Below are 13,098 nucleotides of genomic sequence, written 5' to 3' on the forward strand. Positions count from 1 at the left end.
TAAGAAATTTAAAAAAAAAGATATATATATATCTCTATTATTTATTCTATAAATATCTCTATGGATATTGCATTGCCAAAAATCAGTAGTAGAAACACATTCCTTCATTTCGTTTATGAAGTGGGTCCATGTACTGAAAATGCAGAATTTGTAAAATAATAAAGGGAAATCCCCTTTAATGTTTGATTCTGGGTCTTTCTTTATGTTATTAGACACTTTCAGATTTATTTAGTTAAAATTTGAAACAAAATATAGTATTTGAGGCTTTAATTCTTGCTAATAAAGTGACAGTGACATCCTAGAGATTCATTGGATTCCACAACATCCTACAATTAGCTAATATTCGCATTTGCCTAAAACTACAGCATCCAACTTCCCTTATTATTTGCGAACACTGGTCTAATCTAGGTCTTTTCTTGCCCTATTTGATTCTATTTCTAATATTTCTCCAATTAATCTAGAATCAGAAGTGATTTCTTTTTGATCGATATATTTTCAATACTTAAACAAAAATTATAAAAGTAGGTGGGCTTTAGGAAGTTTTACCGTACTCAATCTTAGTAGGAAAACTTGTGGCAAAGTATCTACTATTTTTGGAACTTTTTGGGGAATTCGCGACTTTATCAACGTAAAAGCATTTTATCTCTCGCCTTGACGTCCTAAATACGTGTCAAAGATCATCGACGACCACATAAAACTAATTCTTTCTGTCCTTCGGAAACAACATTTTTTCTAGAAAAAGGATATGTATTTTCCTGACTACGCTATTAGATATTTATATATCCTTATGGATACGTTGAACAATATCGCTAATTGCAAAATAACGCACACGGACAGTCAATTTTGATTATTTCGAATATCAGAAGCTTCCAGTAGTAATGTTTGTCTATGCCTAAAAAAATATTTAACTACAGCATGTTTTATTAAAACTCTAACAGAACGTTAATAGGTAATTCGTATTGCAATTTCAACTTAAATTAGTTATACATCGGACAAATTTTTTGTATCCATGAAAAAATACTAAAAATATTCTGTTACATGCGACGCGAAGGTATATCTTTAAAAGCTCTCATTTAACTTACTCTTCTGTTTGTTTTAAATTTTGTAGCCGATGTTTCACCCTGCTATTCCCGAAGGACTTATACATACAAAATATTAGCAACTGGGGGGTCGTTGCAGAAGGATTGATGACTACAAGCTAAAATTATTTATGCATGTGTTGAATAAGTGAAGACCAAGAAGCAAAACATACATTTTTTTTATCTAAAGCATCTTAAATAATTGTTTTTGTAATGTAGCTACAGTAATGGTTGATCTTAAACATTCATTCAAACAAGGATTATTTTCCATAAGGTTTTGACATTTAAAAGTTTGTTTATATTATTTTTTATTATGCTTTTGTGGTCTAGTCGGAGACATATTGGAGGCAGAAACGCGAAGATTAGCTCAGGATAGGAAAGAGTGGAGGTGCGTGTCCAACCAGTCTTAGGACTGATGACCTTATGATGATGATGTTTTTGTGGCACTAAAACTATTCCCGATACCCACAGGATTTCANGACAGAATACAGACCACTTCGAATTATTTTATTCGATTATGGTAACGTGCCTATCACGTTGAGGTTAGCTATGCCGGGAGTCGTTTTAGCAAGTAGATATCCATACAAGTGGACCTTGTTGGAGCATACGTATTCCTAAAAATGCAGCCTCGTACTACAGATGGCGTTTACCGCGCCATTTGTGGTATTTTCTTTTACAAAAGTTTATGATGATCGGTTGAGTAATTAAAGCGTGAAATGGTAGCAAACAACCAAACTCACATTTGCATTGATAATGTTAGTTTTGTCCTAAATTGTCGGATATTCTCAAAGCTAGTCTTTAAAGTTAATATTTTTAGCCTTGGGAAAGTCCAGCGACTTAGAGCAAAACGTTGGTGGTAGTTTTTAATTAATAAAAACTTCTAAACCCTTTTGGCTTCGATTACATCTTGATTATACGAAGGGGAAGAATGGAGAACAGAATTTAGATATATACGCAGGTCACTTGGAAACATACAAAGTAGGTACACTACTTTAAAAATTTAATAATTTTGAGCGGATTCTATTGATTAATACATCGACTTGTAATTTTCAGAATGATAGAATTTTCAACGTAGGCAATAATAACATGACGAAAAAAAAAATAAAAGCAAATCAGTTTTTAACACATTAACATGATATAACCAACTACAGAATTTAATTCACATTAATGTATTAAAAATTAAGTTTTACAAAAAAGAATGAAAATTTTTAACAAGTTTGGAAATTTTTAAAAATCTCGAGACCTTGATTTAGAATTGATTATTGGTTTTGTTTTTTCTGAGCAGGCCTAATGTTCAACTACAAAGTATTACCGTATGTTTTTTAGCAAATCTTGCATTTGAATGTCAAATCTTCTAATAAAAAAAAATCCGATTGAACAACGATTTGAGAACATCGTGTTGTGTTGAGCAGATTTCTGACTTCCTTTAAAGAGCCACTCTACACACTACAACAGACGGTTTTCCACGTAGTGAACACATACGCTATTATCCGAGTAAAATATATCTAAACCCGTTCAACCGTTCCGTCCTGATGGAAGGAATGGATGAAGAGACTTACACTTCGCCGACTTCGCACCTACATTAACATTGCTTATAGTGCTGAAACGTGCTAAAAATTTCATCCATAAATCACAAGAGATATTGCTTTATTAAGTGTATTATTTCAAGCTTAAATCTTTGGGGTTGTTATTTGGAGTTGCCTTATTGACATTCATCATCATAATGTCTTTAACTATAGCTGGTCTATCTCCACATTTTATAAAACTATTGGGATCCGTCAAATGGGAGGAGCCTAAAAACATGGCACCGATTAGGGAAAATTTATCGTCGTTCCTATAGTGTACCGTGCAATTTCCAAGTTTTTAAATTACGATAAAATGATAAGTATTTACACAATATGTGATTGGGCTGACACAAAGCCTCGGAAAGGAAATTTCGTTGAAGGTGAGCGTGTTTTTAATGCCAATCACATTATAAAATTAATCTAATTTTCCGAATATACTTTTTACATATATAAAACGGTTAGTTTTTATTGGAAAGTGATTAATGTAGGTGAAGAGTGAAGATCTATGTCTGAAGTGCTATTGCAGCTTTTCACTGAACATATTAACTTTTTATTTGATTTAACTTTAGAAGAAAACTTCGTCGACTCCATCATCAAAAAAATTTTTACTTTTTTAACGTGTTTTATTATTTTAATAAACAATTTTGCAATTTGCGTGCACAGTTCCTATGTAAATTTTTCCCTTATTCGAGTTATAAATTTTGCCACCAGATTGTGTCTGCCCATTTGACGGATCCCAGTAGCAAATTTTAATAATCTCTAACTTTTACCTTTATTAACTCCTGTTTTTATTTCTAGTATGTCTCTAACAAGTCCTTCATGGCTGAAATAGTGTCTTATAGTTTGGACGTTCAAAATTGGCATAGTTATCTACAATATTAATAATTATCTGTGATAATGGACGTATCTTATCGTTCGTGGTAAATTGGGAAAAGCTTGATGAGTAGTATAGAAAAAGTGAAGAGGTAACCAAAAAACAGTAAGCGGTGCAGTGGTTAGAGGTTGTTTGTCCGCTGCAATTCCTACCTGACATCTCTTTTGTGTGTTTAAGATATTCCCTACAAAGTCTGCAGTGAATAAAAGTAGGCGTTTCGTGAACAACCGCTCTAATCTAGTTAGTAAGTTGAAACACCACATTTCCAACTATTTTTTTCCGTCGTGCTCGCCGTTCGCGTTTCGCACCCGAACAGCGTCGTGCTCCAGATATCGACTAACAATTTGTTTCGAATTTCTAAATTAACCGTTCGCGAGCATAGAAGTGACATCTTTTTGTTGAGGGCGACTCGACTCTGCGTTATTTTTTGTTTCATATTTCTACTGCTTCTTCTATCCTGAGTTATCTGATTTCCTATTAGATACCGAAAGCCAGCCATTTCTCTAGTCGTTTTTAGGGGATATTCAAGCACAACATTCAAATGCAGTCGTTTCAACTCGTTAAAGTTAACAGTCGAGATCATAATATAATCTTTCATATTCACTCGCAAGATTCCATTCGCGAATAACTAGATGAGGATTTATCTAGTCATCATGTTATTATAAAACCGCGGTCGTTTTCAATAAAGCGACGCGAGGCGTTGCGACGCCACATAAATAGATGTGGAAATGTGACGATGAAATATGACCCTGGCCCTGCAGCCCCGTTGCTTCGTATCATTTTACATTGTCGGCTGAAAAGAATATGCCACGCGTCAGGTGAAGGGCGAAGTCAGAAACTGCAATTCTCGACGAACATGCAAAGCTGACTTGGTAATGGAGATTTATTCCTGTTTAGGGCACACCATGACTGACATGTTGATGCTAAGTAGCGAATGTGGTAACAATTATTTTTAGTAAAACTCAGCACATCTGTTCACATCAATGTCAAAGTTTACGCCAAAATAGAAAAAAAAATCAAAAGAGCGATTAAAAGCACAGGACCTATAAAGAATCCGCAGTGGTCTCTCATATTTGTTTAATTTTTAAAAATGGGATTTCAAAATGAATAATTATAAATCAGTAGGATACATTTTTGGGATATTCACATAATTTGTAATATGCTAGAACCTTGAAAATATCGAATAATACGGCAGCATATTGGTATAACATGTATAACAGTGTAGAATATATTAATGAGCTAATTTTCTGGCATAGGTATATTCTTTGGTGATACAAATTTCTGGAATTAGATGACTAGTCAAATATCTAATCGAAAGATTTAGGTTTACTTTTGATACTCACAATATGAAATACGATTATTTATTATAAATCCAAAAATCAACAATATGTTTCATTGAAGAAATAATTAGTTTCAGTTTTACACAGATGATTTTTAAAAAACTTTTGCTACTTCACCATCATCGTATGTCCTAAAACTGGTTGGGTTATGCACCTCCACTTTTTCCTATTCTCAGCTAATCTTCGCAATCCCCTAACTAGAACATCCCACATCCTTAACTATTTGGGAAGAGTAATCTAGTCTAGTCTACTTCCACTGCTCTTAACTCCCGTTTCTGCTTTTAATATATCTTTAACTAGCCGTTAATGCCTAAGAAAGTTTCCTAGCAACTTATCTCGTCTATTAGGGGTGTGTTCCGAAATATAACCCGGTGTACTGGCCAGTGCTGATGACGTCGTGAATCGACGCCATACTATTGATTCGTTCCGAAATATACTGGCCAGTGCGTAAACGTCTAATTGACGCCATATTGAGAACAGTGTTTGTGCTCGTTTACAACAATTTTGCTTCAAAAGTTATTAACGTTTATTACAGTAAAAAATTGTCCAAACTCTGAAGCACACACGCCCGTTTGATATACTGTTACGACACACTTGTTTCACCAGTACAATATGGTGGCACACCAGTACAATATGGCGTCGATTCATGACGTCATCAGCACTGACCAGTATGCTGGGTTATATTTCGGAACACACCCTACTTATTGACTTCCATAGAGTCTCTCTCTGTTCTCCTATTCTTTCTAATAACTCTTCATTTCTAACCTAACCTAACCTAACCCTTCCTGTATCATCACATTTCGAACGCTCCTAACCTTTTCTTTTCCGCTGCACTCACCGTCCATGCTTCGCACCCGTACACTGCCGCGCCCCAGACATACACTTTTGACAATCTTTTTCGAATTTATAAATTAACCGTTTAGGAGCATAGAGGTGACTTCTTTTTGTTGAAGGAGACTCGACCCTGCTCTATTCTTTGTTTTATATCTCTATTCTGTTACTTCCTGAGTTTTCTGACTTATGAATATTTTTTTTTACTACAAAAAGCCTTTCAAAAGCTATATGGTGCATGAGACAATAACATCGATAAAAATAGAAATAAGACCCACCATGTTCCAAAACTTACGAGGAATCCGAAAGAACTTTTGAAGTTACGAAACAAAACAAACAGAAAGCTATACTGAGAGCAATAATGCTGATAGAACGAATGGATTTACCAGTAGATACTTATTAATAAAGAAGTTTCTACCAATAGGTCGTGGAGTTGTGAAGAGATTTTCACTTATCGAACATATTGCTACACAAAAATTCGAACCTACAATATTGTAAGATTGCCAGCAAGAGGCAAGACGTGATTTAAGATGACGTTATTAACTTGTTGAACAAAAGCTGCGGAAGTCGAATATAAAAGTTCCCCAGAGCTATTGTACCTAAATATAAAACAAAAGAGAAATGATACATGTATTCAATAACGACACCCGCGGATGGCGGAAAATGAAAATTTTTATCGAAGAGTAAAAATCTATACCTTATAGAGAACATTTCGTAATATTTTATTTCTACATATGAATGTTTGATGATTTATTAAACGACAGAAATTTCGGAACTAAAACCATGTGTTATCAACATCATCAAGACTGGTTGGACACGTACCTCCACTCTTTCCTATCCTGAGCTGAACTTCGCATTTCCTCAAAACTAGAACAGTCCACATCGTTAACTATTTGCGAACAGTAATCTAATCTAGGTCTACCTCTACCCCTCCTAACTCCTGTTTCTGCCTCTAATATGTCTTTGACTAGTCCTTCATGCCTGAGAAGGTGTCCTACCAACCTATCTCGCCTATTTTTTATTGACCTCCATAGAGTCCTCTGCTCTCCTATTCTTTCTAATACCTCTTCATTTGTAACCTTTTCTACCCACGATATCCTCATCATGCGCCTATAACACAACATTTCGAACGCCTCTAACCTTTTCTTTTACGCCGCGCCCACCGTCCATGTTTCGCACCTGTACAATGCCGTGCTCAAAACATATACCTTCAACAATCTTTTTCGAATTTCTAAATTAACCGTTCGCGAGCATAGAAGTGACTTGTTTTTATTAAAGGCGACACGACCCTGCGCTATCCTCTGCTTTATATCCCTACTACTCCTTCCGTCCNTTTAAACATTAATTTTTATCATTACAGATTCCCAGAGAATATGTCCATTCGTAATTCTACAACTGAAGCAAGTCAAACTGGAACACAAACGCAAAGCAAAAGGCCGATCGTAATTTATCCGACAGGTAGAATTTCAAATTTTAATTTAGGCATTTACCAATATCAATTTTCGTATTTTTCAAAAACCAGAGCAATTCACATCTCTTACCGTGTATTAATTTGTAAGCAGTAGGTAATCTAATCTACGTCTACTTCTACTATATCCACTCTTGTTTCTGATTCTAATATTGTCTAAGTAGCCTTTGACGTCTGAGAAGATGTCGTAAAAATCTATTTTTATCTTGCCTATTTCATACTGACCTATATAATACCCTACATTATCCTTCTCTTTCTAATTTGTAACTTCTTCTATCCACGATATTTTTAACATCCTCCTATTACACCGCATCCCAAACGTTTCTAATTCTCTTTTAATTTGTGAATTAATCGCTCTGACCCTGTACTATTTTTTGTTTTATATCTCTAGCGCTTCTTACATCCTTCTTACTTCATACTTCTAACTCCTTAAATATCAAAAATCAGCGAGTTTATTCGTTTCTTGTCTTATCTTTATTCATATTAGTCGTAATTCTACTTTAGATCATTACATACCAATATTTTTGTTTCATATTAATTAATTTTCGGTTTTATAAATCATGACGAATATAAAGTTAGTGACAGCTTCCATAGTTTCTTCTAGAAGATTAATTTTGGGAAAGCCCTTGTTGCATATCAGTGGACTTAGCCCAATTTCTCAAAATACAGCATTTGCGCATTTTGTCATAATTAAGAACACTTTCTTTGAAAATATGTTTCATTTTAGGTATTAAAAACTTAAAAAAAAATAGTTTTAAGTCAACAGTTTGGTACGATAATTTCGTGATAATTGACGAATAAAATGTAAAATTACTTGGAGACTAATTGTAACTGTAGCAATTGTTTTTAAATAAACGAAAGTAATTGAAATTAAACTTTCATGAATGTTCTCTTAACATGAAGGATTTCCACAAAAGAAAATATTTTCGTTAGTATTGAGGCCAGTTTCAATGAAGACGAGACAGGGCTTCTATACATAAATAATCAAGAAAGTTGTGCCATGTTTTGATTTATGTTACAGTTCTTCCCGAGACAGTTGTTATCCCGATTGTTTCATGTATCTTCGGATTTCCATTGTTGGCGCTTCTGGTGATATGCTGTCTAAGAAGACGTGCGAAAATGGCACGAGAGCAAGCCCGAAAACGCGATACTGAACACGGTACTATGTCTATTATAAGGTTCAGCTCAATACACTACATAGGTAACTAAGAACACGAACCCTGTCGTAAAAGTTGTTTCATAATGTTAAGGAGCAAGAACGTAGTGTTTTCATTTTTATTGCACTCCAACCAATCAATCAATCAAAGAATGTACGTACCTATACCTATAAGTCAATCCTCTTAGAATACGCTTATCCAGAGATGTATCGCTAATACTATACAAAATGTTCGATAACATTGAACAGCACGGTAGCACAAGTTATGTTGGTAATACTGTACAAAGATTTCCATTCCAATAATTTATTTTATCGGAATATCGGAATTTCATACAATTCTTAGCATCGTGCTACAGATGGCGTTTACTGCGCCATTTGTAGTATTTTCTAAAATTCCTAGGAAATGTATACATTTCTCAGGATATATGTGTATTAAAAAATCTTTGAAACAATATTTTATACATTTTCTAAACAGCCTAGGATTTGTATACAATTCCTAGATTTCACACATTTCCGGTAACATAGATATGTACTGTTATGCATGTAGGGATGTAGGTAAGGGTGAACTAAGGCCCATACATCGAAAGTTCTAGCCCATGTGCTAATTTTTCTCCTCCCTCCCACACTCATTAAAACATAAAAAGTGCAAAAAGATTACTTTGTCCAAATCGAGAGCGTTTACAATTTCTACTTCGATGAACATGATTCCTAAATTACTTATCCAAGAAAGTTTGATTTCGTGGCCAAAGGGTAGTGAAAAATAGGATACGTATCGGAGGGCACTGTGAAACGTGCTCTCTGATCGGTGTTATTTTTGGGATTACGTCACATAATTTTCACGACACAGTTTAAAAAAAATATACAAGGTGTAATTATACAACACGCGACTGAAGTGAAACTTCTTTAAAAACACAAACATATAGGGATAGGGGTTAACGAATTGGTTTAATGGTATTATTTGTTCACTATGCTTCGCACGGGTGCAATGCTGATAGTAAATATACTATAGAATGTCTATATATACAACAATCATAGCTTTTTGTCATTAAACAATACAAACCGGCAGGTACCGCCGCAACCGCTATGTCCCAGTATTTTAAGTCTGTAATATCTTCGAAAATATTCATTTAAATTACATGCTGTAAAGGCCATATTGATCTATATAAATGTACAATGTATTTAAAAGTACTTAATTGGATAAGGATTAATGCTGTATTGCTTAAAATCGCTTAGTAAATAAGTCATTATTTCTCATAAAAAGTAAAGGATAAAAATGGTTATTGTGGGTTATCCCTAAAAGATAGACATATACCATCCCGGACATTTTTGTAGACCCTTTTAAGATGTACAATATTGTAGTACATTATTTTGATCTATCTCGTAGGGTTCAGCCAGCGTTTGCAATGTAAGCGCAAAAAAATATGTTTATTTACGACATCACATTACAAACCTCTAAAATTATCAGTGTTTCTCTACTATATTATGCATGTATTATACATATAAACCTTCCTCTTGAATTACCCTATCTATTAAAAAAAACCGCACTAAAATCCGTTGCGTAGTTTTAAAGATTTAAACATACATAGGGACAGACAGCGGAGAAAATGCGTTGCATGATTTCGTTACATAGCAACTCGCATGAAACGAACTTACCCTATCGTGCGTAAAGAAGTTTCACTTCAAAAAATTGGAAATCATTTGTCTAGCCTTTATATTTTGTTAAACTTTAGTTAGTAGAATATTAACGAATTCATTGAGTTAGATGCTTCTGAATATTGCGAAGACATTTTGGCCTGTGTTGTAGCATGTACAGTGACGATTTCACAAAAAACAACATCGGGCGTGAAAGCCTAATACTCTCTTTCTAAAACTTTTTTGAATGAAATAATAGTTATGGAAAAAATATTGTAGAAAATAATCAAATGTTTCAACGACACAACGTTTAAAATATTATGGTATATATATATATATATATACCAGATTAATATATTTTACGAAAAGGGTCACGTTCTAATCCGATTAATCAACACGCCAAATACTCTCTCTAATTCCTTATTCCCGGAAAGTAGGAAATAGCTGTTTCCTTAAAAGATTTCACGTGTTACCTAACAAAAGCAGTACTTTTGCCTGTACAAAAAGCCCTTTTCTACAAAATCATTATATAAATGACGACACATTTTCACGTTTTTAATAAATTCTTTTTCTGTTGCTTCCGTGGATATTGTTTACAGTGAAATTTGGAATTCCGGGTGAAGATGTCATGCGTGATCGAGGATGAAACGCTGGCAACAGACAAATGAATGCCGTCCAATCTCGGAAACCTCAATTTCACTGTAAATCCTTTGCTATAGACTTTGGAAATGATCGCAACTCGTATAGTTATTATTAATGTACCTAACTGTTCTTAAAAATTTTACTGTTCATTTTTATGACAATACAAAGGCTGTGTCTAGCCTTTCGGTACCGGTATGTGCTTTTATCATAGCTTATTTTTTTAAAAACGTAACAATAACAAGAAAAAGAATACATAACAGAAATTAAGGAGAAAACAAAAAAATATCGTATCGGTCGGGAATAGAACCCAGGCCGGCTATATCAGAACTTTAAAGGCAAACAGTGTTTTAGGTTGTTTGACATAGTATGAAAGTGACGTGAAGTCACATTTTTATTAGAACCGGACGGCTAAACACAGCGTAATACAAATAATGTGGATTCAATTGGGCGGTATTTTTTAATGATATATTTATGTATGCAGGTCGCTCGTCGAGGGCAGTCTCGTTAAAATCTGAGAGGGCAATGAGTAGAGGTTTTCCTTCGCTAGAATTGGACACGGTCCTTGAGGAACGATCAGAACCAGAGGCTACGACAGTTGAATTAGTTACACCCGACCGAGATTCTGATAGCTAGCAGGACAGTTTTTCCGACGTGGTTGTCGATGATAGGTAGGTACACAAAAATATTTTGGCCTATGTACATTCTTTGTGAATTTTAAAAACAAAAAAAGTTTTGAATCGAAGAATGTTGAAGTTCCTTCAACAAATCGTAAGAAAATTTTAGAGCAATCATTTCAAATTTGAAATATTTTAGGACTCCTTTATGGTCTGCATTGACCCATTCCCGAAGTATGGAGTTTTTAGGGGAAGAGAGGTGACAGACAGAAGAAATGGGCATTTTTCTAAAGTACAAAATTAAATAAAATAAAATTTTAAATAACCATCTACTTAAAAATATACTTATCTAAATTAAACTTCCACTAAATAATTAATTAATATATATATATATTACGTCAAATTAGCATNAAAGCCTTTAATATGTCTTCAAAAATAAATAAACATCTCGTTGATATTTTCAGTATTAATTGGTACCAATAACAGCACATTTAAGCAATGCAATTGTAGTGGATAAAATGGTCAATTTTTCCGTGCAGTACTATTAAGAGTTTGGCCGAGAGTTATCTCCTTCCTTTTCTGGCCTAGTGCTGTTCTTTTCTACTTTGCGCCGGTCAAACTGAAGGTCACATTGCTACAGAAAGTAAACGAAGTATAGTATACATCGTATAATAAAACTGCCAATTAACATATCCTTTGTGTTATGGTAACTACGATATATTAATTAATTCCGCAATTCATTCTTTAATGAAAGTTCTAATTAAACGGAAGCGTCACCCTCTCTACTGACTCATCCTGCTGATGTTGAGCTTCATCACATAGATTGAGTCAATTTATCGTACCATTTACCACGATGTACGAGTAACTATATGTTATTGTTCTCATATAAAGATTACTGCCATTGTGACAGAAGCGTTCGCATTGCAGTGCCGACATATTTTCAGTACTAATTACATTTGAATTTTAGGATGTCGTATTTTCATATGACGTAAGAGCTCCACTTCATTACCTCGGGAAATTATTCTTCGGAAATAATTAACCGATTTTGTGTCGTATTCTAATTTTTAGTGTGATTAATAGCAAATGTGGTTAAGCATTTCTATTTTCTTAATTTGTAAGACAGGATTTGTTTGAAATTCAAATGTAAATTAAGAAATAGTAATGGCTTACAGTAAAATTTTACAGCATAGGATTCTGTTTTCTATTAATCTGAATTAAAAATTAAGGATAATCTGTCATGTGGATCCCGTGGCGACCTCTAAGCAAAGTGTTTGTCGTTAAAAAATCCGGATATTGAAAAATTGATTATTAATTTTTATTTTATTTTATGAAAACAGATATTCTTTCCAGTTCATTCCTGGAGCCCCACTTAAAATTAAATTTTAAACGTTTCGAGCAAAACAACGTATAAAAATGAACACTTTATCAAACCCGTAAAAGTTTAAATAGGACACCGGAGTCCATCGAGCGTAGAACTTTTTTGGGAAGTTTCCTGCCATATTTTCTAGCCATGTGAGACTGCGAGCACGCTACGTATTAAGCTTTAGAATAATTTATGTGGATTTTGCGGCATTATGGTATTAAAGTACACGAGTGCATGGGCAGTTGTATTTTAGTAAGGTTGGAGCAAAATCTTAGAAATTGCTCCTCCTTGGACGCTTGCAGAATGAATAAGTAAGGGATCGGGGGTATGAAGTCAAACGTCTATTTTAAATCAACATGAATAAAATAGTGAATGACTATCGATTTTTACCCCCTTGCTATAAGATAATAAGGACTCAGAGAGTTTGGAGCCTTTTGTTAAAATTTAATTTAAATTCGCGAAGGGAACTTCTTTATTATCTAAACGTACATCGAAGATGCGTCAAACCGTTAAAAATACGACAATTTTACAGAT

General features: G+C 34.1%; 1 protein-coding gene across 1 annotated transcript in view; it reads left to right on the forward strand.

Annotated features, from left to right (window-relative positions):
- LOC108741703 overlaps positions 1–11,561 on the forward strand; it is a 25,719-nt gene extending 14,158 nt beyond the window's left edge. The window contains exons 2-5 of the mRNA XM_025978148.1: positions 7,050–7,147; positions 8,179–8,358; positions 11,069–11,255; positions 11,401–11,561. Of these exons, the coding sequence (XP_025833933.1) occupies positions 7,063–7,147; positions 8,179–8,358; positions 11,069–11,220 (417 nt within the window). The 5' untranslated portion in view covers positions 7,050–7,062 and the 3' untranslated portion in view covers positions 11,221–11,255; positions 11,401–11,561. The remainder of the gene's footprint in view (positions 1–7,049; positions 7,148–8,178; positions 8,359–11,068; positions 11,256–11,400) is intronic.
- Positions 11,562–13,098: the final 1,537 nt, after the last annotated feature.

This window comes from Agrilus planipennis, unplaced genomic scaffold (assembly GCF_000699045.2).
Source record: "Agrilus planipennis isolate EAB-ADULT unplaced genomic scaffold, Apla_2.0 scaffold272, whole genome shotgun sequence".
NCBI lineage: Eukaryota > Metazoa > Arthropoda > Insecta > Coleoptera > Buprestidae > Agrilus > Agrilus planipennis.